At 38.2% G+C, this 10,285-nt stretch overlaps 1 protein-coding gene across 1 annotated transcript in view; it reads right to left on the minus strand.

The window, feature by feature from the left end:
• LOC103397122 (transmembrane protein 161B-like) overlaps positions 1-10,285 on the minus strand; it is a 31,950-nt gene that overhangs the window by 15,702 nt on the left and 5,963 nt on the right. Inside the window, 1 exon segment of the mRNA XM_008335357.3 lies at positions 1,740-1,843. Within this exon segment, the coding sequence (XP_008333579.1) occupies positions 1,740-1,843 (104 nt within the window).

Raw genomic sequence — 10,285 nt, forward strand, 5'->3', positions numbered from 1 at the left:
GTTCCAGAAGCAGCCATGCAAGCCCAAGCCATGACATTACCTCCACCATGTTTCACCGATGAGCTTGTATGTTTTGGATCATAAGCATGCTTTCTTTCTCCATACTTTGGCCTTTCCATCACTTTGGTAGAGGTTAATCTTGGTTTCATCAGTCCATAAAACTTTGTTCCAAAATGTTTGTGGCTGATCTCTGTACTTCTTTGCAAAATCCAATCTGGCCTTCTGATTCTTTTTGCTGATGAGTGGTTTGCACCTTGTGGTATGGCCTCTATAATTCTTCTCTCTAAGTCTTCTTTGAACAGTGGATTATGATACCTTCAGCCCTGCCCTGTGGAGGTTGGCAGTGATGACAGTGACTGTTGTCTTTGGTTGTTTCTTCACAGCTCGCACAATGTTTCTGTCAACAACTGCTGTTGTTACCCGTGGCCGACCTGTTCGATGTCTGTTGCTCAGTACACCAGTAGTTTCTTTCTTTTTCAGGACATTCCAAATTGTTGTACTGACTATGCCTAATGTTTGTGCAATAGCTCTGATCGATTTTCCCTCGTCTCTCAGCTTCAAAATGATTTGCTTTTCTCCCATTGACTGCTCTCTGGTCTTCATGTTTGCTTAACAGCAAATACTTCTTTCACAGGTGAAACCCAAAGCCAAAAGCAAGAACTATTTAATGTCTCAGCAATCAAGCTAAAGGGCACCACCTGAGCAACTAGAAACACCCATCAGTCACATGTTCTAATACTTTTGCTCACTTGAAATGTGGGTGGGTTCAAAGAAAAGGGGCTTAGTACTGAGTTGTTTAACACACCTGGATGTCAATGCCATGAAATAAAAGCTGGAATTCTGAACTTTTGTCTCATATTCATCTTTTGATCTGAAACCCAAATGTCTTCAGTATACAACAAAAACAAAAGAATTGCCCTTGCTGTTCCAATACTTGTATATGTTTACAAAGACCTAGTGACATTCTTCTCTTCTTTTGTTCCCATCAAATAATGACTTTCTGTTTCATTATAATATTAACTTTAAAAAGCCTGACTAGCCTTTTCATTTCAGTTTAGAATATAATCTCTTAAAAAGTAATACTTTTAAGAGCAGTTTAACTGAGTTTTTCTCCTTCCGCAAGATTCAAAGTTGTATTTTTCAACAGCCTTTGACTTCTGAGAATCATATAAACAAATCAAGCTTTTTCCCAGGATTACCTTCACTATCAAGACTAATACACATTTGAAAAAGAAAAAAACTAACAACGCTAGATTAACTCTAGTCTCTGTAGACTTGCTTTGACCCTTCTTGTCATCTTAAGGAGCACTTGCACAGCAAAGTTTGTTTTTCCACAAGCAAATTTAGTTTATCATGGAAAACGAATTACTAAATATTCTGGAGGGAGACTTCAAGCTTCCTGTTTGCGGCAAAACTTTATAAAGAGCTCCACCAACAACAAAGGAAATTAATGAATTATTAAATGTGTCCTAAAAAGTAACTAATGAGAGAAAACAGGGCTAGTACTTTATTTATATGTACTGTCCTTTTGGGTCCCTTCAATATTAAAATAAAATGTTTAAGTCTCTGTAGTTGGATTTAAGATTGTTTTTCCACAAATTTTACTCACCACCAGGCATCCAGGAAAACACTCTGATCCACATTGTTTTTGCACTTGTTTGGGAATACACTTTCTAGATGGTCAACTGTACGAGAGATGTCAAAACGATGGCACAATCGTTTTAACGTCGCCACATTACCTGCCGCTGCAGAGAAGCCATCGTGCGAAGGAATAATGAGGGATTATTTTTTGAATGACACTGGCCATCACCATGGTAACCACCAGCTGTACACCGATCACACCCTGTGGACAAAAACATGGAGGTTTTTTAAATTGACTTAAATCGCAACCATCCATCATACAATACATAAAGTGGTCACAAATATTTGGGTTTAGGACACACTGCACAATGGGAAATGTATATTTAAATAAATGTTTTAAAAATGTTCAAGTCTGAGTTTTGGCAATGCATCATAAATGCAATAAACACATAAATGCAACAGTTGCTAGTAGATCACGTATTACAGCGTGAGCATGTGTAAATGTGTGACGGGGATGATGGGAGACATAATTTACAACAATGTACACTGTGTTCCAAATTGTTATGCAAATTATATTTTTCTCTGATTTTCCTAAATAGGTAATGTAAATGACAGTCATCATAATTTTTAAGTTATTAACTGTTAGAGTACAATTCAAATGTTACTGAACAAACCTCCCAATGATAACAGTATTTTTTTTCTAAAATAAAAACTTAAAATGCACCGTTTCAAATTATTACGCACAACAGAATTTCAAATTTTATTGTTGTAAAGAACTAAAAATAGTCATTTGTTAAATTAGAAGCATCAGCAGGTCAAACCTTAGATATTTCATGAAAACTTAAGCGTGATCATCGTACTATTAAGAGATTTGTAGCTGATTCAGAGCACACACGGGTTCGTACAGATAAAAGCACAATGAGGAAGGTTTCTGCCAGACAAATACATTGGTTTAGGAGAGCAGCTGCTAAAATGCCATTACAAAGCAGCAAACAGATATTTGAAGCTCCTGGTGCCTCTGGAGTCCTGCGAACATCAAGGTGTAGGATCCTCCAGAGGCTATTCGGCCACTCTTAACCAATGCTCACAAGCGGAAACGGCTCCAGTGGGCCCAGAAATACATGAAGACTAATTACTTGCAGTTATGCATAAACCTTCTAGTCGGCCACCCTTAACCAATGCTCACAAGCGGAAACAGCTCCAGTGGGCCCAGAAACACATGAAGACTAGTTCTCAAACAGTCTGATGAGTGCCGTGCATCCAGATGGATGTTGTGGTGGATGTCCCACTGGACTGCGACATCAGCAAGGAGGTAGCAGAGTCATGTTTTGGGCTGAAATTATGGGGAGAGAGCTGGTCGGCCCCTTTAGGGTCCCTGAAAGTGTGAAAATGACCTCTGTAAAGTATGTGGAGTTTCTGACTGACCACTTTCTTCCATGGTACAAAAAGAAGAACCGTGCTTTCCATGACAAAATCATCTTCATGCATGACAATGTATCATGCTGCAAGGAATACCTCTGCATCATTGGCTGATATGTGCATAAAAGAAGAGAAACTCATAGTGTTGCCCCCTTCCTTCCCTGAGCTCAACCCTATTGAGAACCTTTGGAGCATCATCAAGCAAAAGATCTATGAGGGCAGGAGGCAGTTCACATCCAAACAGCAGCTCTGGGAGACTATTCTGAAATCCTGTAAATAAATTCAAGCAGAAACACTCCAAAAACACACAAGTTCAATGGATGCAAGAATTGTGAAGCTCCTATCAAATGCGGGGTCCTATGTTAAAATGTAACATGACCTGTTAAGATGTTTTTGATTGAAATAGCATTTGATTTCAGTAAATATGACCTGCTGATGCTTCTAATTTAACAAATGAACAATCTTAGTTCTTTATAACAACAACATGTTTTGAAATTCTGTTGTGCGTAATAATTTGGAAACGTGCATTTTATTTATTTTTTTTTTTAGAAGAAAAATACTGTTATCATTGGGAGGTTTGTTCAGTAACATTCGAATTGTACTCTAACATTGATCACTTGAAAATTATGATGACTGTCATTTACATCGACTATTTAGGAAAATCAGAGAAAAATATAATTTCCATAATAATTTGGAACGTGGTGTATGTCAGACAAACAACAGTTCTGCTGTATTTAGCACAAATGTTTTGCCGTATGTTTATCACAACATACCAACCATTACTATTAGCTGTAAGGTATTCAATTATTGTGGCACTTTGGCCCAGAGGCAATGTCTCTGTCATTGGTGTGGAACCTCAGGGTTCACCTCCTGAGCAAGTTCAAATCCCGTTTAGGGCGGTTGGTACCTTCCAGTGGACTCACCACCTGCAGGAAGGTTTAGGGCGGTTGGTACGGTGCAATGTGATTTGGGTGGCGACTGCTGCCCCCGCGACCTGGTAACGGATAAGCAGATGAAAATGGATGGATGGATGGATGGTATTCAATTATTGACCATCCACTGAACATATGTAATATTTTTTTATTACAATTGTGTTTATACAACATAAATTAAATGTACCCAGCATGGAAACTGTCAGCTTCACCACATGCCCAGTGACAGAAGAATTAAGCTGAGCACTTCTTCACCAGTACCACAAGGGGCTTATTTCAGCCTGGCACATTTCAGATCAATATTCACTGGGGCTTATGAGGCCAAATCATTACTTTCATGCTGCGCTTTTATCAGTTCACTGCAGGAGAAGTTAAGCGAGTGGGCCTCTCTCTTTGGCGTTTAGTAGAAATCATTGAAATCTGTGCCTGCACACACTTGAGCTGCAGCAATTGGCTGATAATGCTTTGTTGTTTTGCCAACAACTGTTTAAACTAGAGTTTAGCGTCATGGTATATGCTAGTAAATCCCACCCATCACCTTGAAGTGCAGACATAATGACATAGCCATTGTCCTATCTACATATTGTTTACACAACAACTATGGGGCCAAACACAGCTATCTGACCCTTGTTTACAATACTTATTTTGGGATAGCTTCAATGAACCATCACGAAACCAAAATAAAACCAAATTTCTTTTTTCAGCAGTCACTGATCTTATATGTTTGGACTCTCAAGTTGGTCTGGCGTTTCTCCAGGACCTCTGGCTTTATCTGACAGACCTAAAAATGTGTAGCTAATTTATACTGATAACTTTAAAGAGCTTAGGGGGCAGTGGTGGATTAGTGGTTAAGGAAGCGGACGTGGGTCTGGAAGGCTTCAGGTTCGAGTCCACCAACTGCCAAGTTACCACTGAGGTGCTCTGAGCACGGCAGACACTGCACCCACACACTGCACCATGGGTGCTTAAAGCTGCCCACTGTTCACTTTAGTGATGGGTTAAAAGCAGAGGTCACATTTCGTTGTGTGCTGTGTCACAATGACAAGTAGTTCACTTTCCTTTCCTTAAAAGACAAAATTAATGGTGATGTGATGTGATGAGCAAACCTAACTGTAATGTGTTCACAATAAACACAGGGTGACACTTTACTTCTAAAGGAGAGAACTAAATAGAGAAGGGGCTGTGGCAACTTTATAATTTTAATTCTTACAATTAAAATAAATACACTACCCTATTATCAAGCATGTATGTCTTTAAATTACTGGCATTGGTAACAAAATACTTATAGTTGCAAAAAAAAAAAGAAAAAAGAAATTACCCAATGTATATGAAGTAAGAAAACTATACAGACAGTGATGATTTCAGCCTCGTGCACCAGTCCCACATGGAGGATCAGTCAAGGCTGTGTCCACTCTCACCTAGCGTGAGGTAAAAAAACAAAAACAAAAAAAAAAATCAATACTTCCTCTGGAACACTCAACACATGCCCTAACAGAGTCTATCTGACCCAAAATATTCTTCTATGTCAATAATGGTCATGTTATATGGGTCAGAATCTGACAGCCTAGGTACCAATGCTACCAATCCTCTGTAGGGGAGCTGCAAGGATATCAGGACCAGGAGAAATTGAGCCAGCATGGACACTCTTATCTTGCCCCTTCCACTTTAAACCCTACACTACCAAATGAAAGCAGTAGGGGGTTGTGAAAGGTAGCAGCAGTTGTTTCCACAACATCAAAAAGCTTTACCATCTAACAACTATTTTACCCTGAAACTAAGTCTGAAGCCACAGACAGCCTTACCAGCCCACAAGTATTCAATTCTATCAACTGGAGTATTCTTTCGTGTAATTACTGCAGTCATTAAGTGTTAAGATTTGTGAAAACATTTATTTAACCTTTGCAACAGATTTGTATATTAGGTTTCCATATCAATTTATACTATTATTGAATGCTGTTATGTTGTACTAAATGAAAAAGTACTGAAGGATGGTGTGTGGTACGGATAGCACTGACCATCACGCTTGGAGAAAGGTCACAGAACCAGTCTGAACTAGTTTCTTTGCCTAAAATAATGAGAACAAAAGAATACCAAGAGGAAAATATTTAAACTGCATATGTTTGATCTTACCTGACTAATTGAACAGAATGATTCAAAGCATGCACAAAGATCCTATTGGTGGAGAATCTTTGTTTGTATTAACCCTGGCCAATGAGCACCCAGAAGAGGCACGTGAACACCTTATGGCTGAGTAATGCAGGGAAGGCATTGACTGTTACCAACAAACTGTATAAAGGCTTTGTGCACTGAAAAGTTCCTCAGTGCAGTTCTGAATGTAACCATTGTCCTGCACTCCTTGCTGCAAGTAAAACTTTACAACTTAGAGATATCGTATTTGACTCTGTGTGTTAGGAAGCTAGGGTATTGTAAATAGAATTTATAGTTAGTTACCAAAGTGTGTTAAACCAAAGTGTGGTGAACTATAAACTGTTATCTAAGTGTGTTAAATAATGGTCTGCTTGACAAAAGTAGGTACCCCTAAAAAGTTTTTTACTATGTAGGTAAATAAAGGATGAGGTCTGTTTCTCATCAAGTATGGGAATCGGATGAACTCTGACCTAGGAGTAAAACTTAACCAAAAAAACAACTGCCCAGTACTTGTGAAACTTTCTCAATAAAAGGAGCTGCAGTCCTCATACACTTTGGGACTTCGGTGAGCCAACTCTGCGAAGCTGTTGGTCTCTCTGCTCCCCCTCGCAGCGAGTAAAAACTACAACGTTGTCAGGTGTGGTTCTTTTCAGGTCATTCTATCTGCGGCAGTTAGATGAACCAATAACAGGTATGAACCAATAATGTATCTTACAGTTCTATCTAACAGATAAAGACATTCCTGACATTAAGTCTGTTACTCTTCTCGGGGTACAGATGGGCAGGTTTTCAATATTATATACCCGTATTTTTCAGACCATAAGGCGCACCGCATTATAAGGCGCACTATCAATGAACAGGAATATTTTCATACATAAGGCGCACCTGGTTATAAGGCACATTAAGCGAAACAATTAAGCGGAACCATCAAGCATGCCCGGATCCCTCTCAGAGTCAGTCTTGTTGCTGTTAATTCGTTTTCAGCGATGATTCCGGTTTTTGTAAAACATTTGAGACTGATACCTTAGCCCAGGCATCCACGATCCATTGTCAGATAATGGCGTAACTCTCCCGGCATTGCCTCCCTCTCTTGGTGAATGTGTGTTCGCCTTCTGTCATCCAATGCTCCCACGCAACTCGCAATTTAACTTTGAACGCCCTGTTAACACCAATATTTAGCGGTTGGAATTCTGTGGTCAATCCACCCGGAATGATGGCAACCTACGAATTAGTTTGCTTCACTTCGGTTTTGACAATATCGGTGAGATGGGCGCGCATGGCTCAATAGGGATGGAGATTTGTGGAAAAGAGTAGTGACCTCTCAGTTGGACACTGGAGGACGCTGTTGTTGTTGTTGTTCACCCATCCAGTGTCAGGCGGTTGTCACTATTTTTGTTCTGGATGGTCACTGTATTGTTGTTTTGACGCTGTTCCGTGCAGATGTTGTTTTGCAGAGAGTGTGTGGGTTTTGCCTGTATTGATAAAAAAGGAGAAAAAAAAAGAGATTTTGACCACGAAAAAAAAAAAAAAAAAAACGACAGACATGCGTCTGAGTTGTCCTTCAATATAACACAACGCAGAGTCTCCGGGTCACGACGCGATGTTGCACGGATTTGGGTTACACAATCATACTGTAATAATTGTTGTTGTGCATCTTCTAATTGTGGTAACAGAGTTAAACGTCATTGTTGGCTCCCAGTGTGCTTTAGTTGTGTGTCATCATGTGGGATGCGTGGTGTGGTTTGGCTTTACAAAATCGGTTCGAGCTCAGTAAGCGCAACCAAAAGTAAGACATAAGGCGCACCAGGTTATAAGGCGCACTGTAGATTTTTGAGAAAATTAAAGGCTTTTAAGTGTGCCTTATAGTGTGGAAAATACGGTAATTCCATGCCTTTTTTAAACTAAGTTTATTGAAATTACTAACATTTGTTTCAACTCAAAAGTAAGGTTTTTAATTTAAATTAAATGTATCTGGTGCAGTTATTCCTCCCTAATTTTCTGCTGTGCATACTTAGAAGTTATAAACATATAAAACAAAACAGAATACCTTGTTAAAATAAAAAAATAAGAGCATCTGATAAATCACCCATTTTCTGTGGTGCATTCTTAGTAGCAGAGTATATATTAAAAAGAAAAAGCACACTAAATGAACAAAGCCATTGCTTATAGATTTTTTTTAAGGCCGCCAGGACACCTTTAAGAATCTTTCTAGGTAGCCTGCGTGACTTTTAGTTTTCCTACTACGCACTGCAGTTCTGTTCCTGTCATTTCAGTATTAAGAAAAATCATTGTGGTTGAACATCACAATGAATCTCACCCTTAATTTAAAGCATTAGCCATATTGCAACAAGACAGTTATCCCTTGTAGCAGTGTGTTCAGCAGTGCATCACTAGTAGTTGATAAAATAAATATAAAATTGAGTATTGTTTGATTCATAGTGTGTACCGAGACACTGTATCAAACAGTACAAAAACATGTATTGCTCCACCCCATATATATGTACATATGTATGTGTATATATACAGTGGTATGAAAAAGTTTGGGCACCCCTGATCATTTTCAAGATTTTCCTTTATGGACCATTGGTTGTTCGGAACAGCAATTTTAATTAAATATATCATATAGCAAACAAACACAGTGATATTTAAGAAGTAAAATGAAGTTTATAGGATTTACAGAAAGTGTGCAATAATTACTTAAACAAAAGTAGGAAGCTGCATAAATTTGGGCACCCCAACAGAAAAATTACATCAATATTTAGTAGTATTTAATACTTTTGCAGAAATAATAGCATCTAAACGCTTCCCATAGCTTCCAATGAGGGTCTGGATTGTAGCGTCTGAGTTGTCCTTCAATATAACACAACGCAGAGTCTCCGGGTCACGACGCGATGTTGCACGGATTTGGGTTACACAATCATACTGTAATAATTGTTGTTGTGCATCTTCTAATTGTGGTAACAGAGTTAAACGTCATTGTTGGCTCCCAGTGTGCTTTAGTTGTGTGTCATCATGTGGGATGCGTGGTGTGGTTTGGCTTTACAAAATCGGTTCGAGCTCAGTAAGCGCAACCAAAAGTAAGACATAAGGCGCACCAGGTTATAAGGCGCACTGTAGATTTTTGAGAAAATTAAAGGCTTTTAAGTGTGCCTTATAGTGTGGAAAATACGGTAATTCCATGCCTTTTTTAAACTAAGTTTATTGAAATTACTAACATTTGTTTCAACTCAAAAGTAAGGTTTTTAATTTAAATTAAATGTATCTGGTGCAGTTATTCCTCCCTAATTTTCTGCTGTGCATACTTAGAAGTTATAAACATATAAAACAAAACAGAATACCTTGTTAAAATAAAAAAATAAGAGCATCTGATAAATCACCCATTTTCTGTGGTGCATTCTTAGTAGCAGAGTATATATTAAAAAGAAAAAGCACACTAAATGAACAAAGCCATTGCTTATAGATTTTTTTTAAGGCCGCCAGGACACCTTTAAGAATCTTTCTAGGTAGCCTGCGTGACTTTTAGTTTTCCTACTACGCACTGCAGTTCTGTTCCTGTCATTTCAGTATTAAGAAAAATCATTGTGGTTGAACATCACAATGAATCTCACCCTTAATTTAAAGCATTAGCCATATTGCAACAAGACAGTTATCCCTTGTAGCAGTGTGTTCAGCAGTGCATCACTAGTAGTTGATAAAATAAATATAAAATTGAGTATTGTTTGATTCATAGTGTGTACCGAGACACTGTATCAAACAGTACAAAAACATGTATTGCTCCACCCCATATATATGTACATATGTATGTGTATATATACAGTGGTATGAAAAAGTTTGGGCACCCCTGATCATTTTCAAGATTTTCCTTTATGGACCATTGGTTGTTCGGAACAGCAATTTTAATTAAATATATCATATAGCAAACAAACACAGTGATATTTAAGAAGTAAAATGAAGTTTATAGGATTTACAGAAAGTGTGCAATAATTACTTAAACAAAAGTAGGAAGCTGCATAAATTTGGGCACCCCAACAGAAAAATTACATCAATATTTAGTAGTATTTAATACTTTTGCAGAAATAATAGCATCTAAACGCTTCCCATAGCTTCCAATGAGGGTCTGGATTGTAGTTGAAGGTATTTTTGACCATTCTTCTTTACAAAACATCTCCAGTTCAGTTAGGTTTGATGGTTTCCGAGCATGGACA

The sequence above is a fragment of the Cynoglossus semilaevis genome, chromosome W, assembly GCF_000523025.1.
Source record: "Cynoglossus semilaevis isolate Cse_v1.0 chromosome W, Cse_v1.0, whole genome shotgun sequence".
NCBI lineage: Eukaryota > Metazoa > Chordata > Actinopteri > Pleuronectiformes > Cynoglossidae > Cynoglossus > Cynoglossus semilaevis.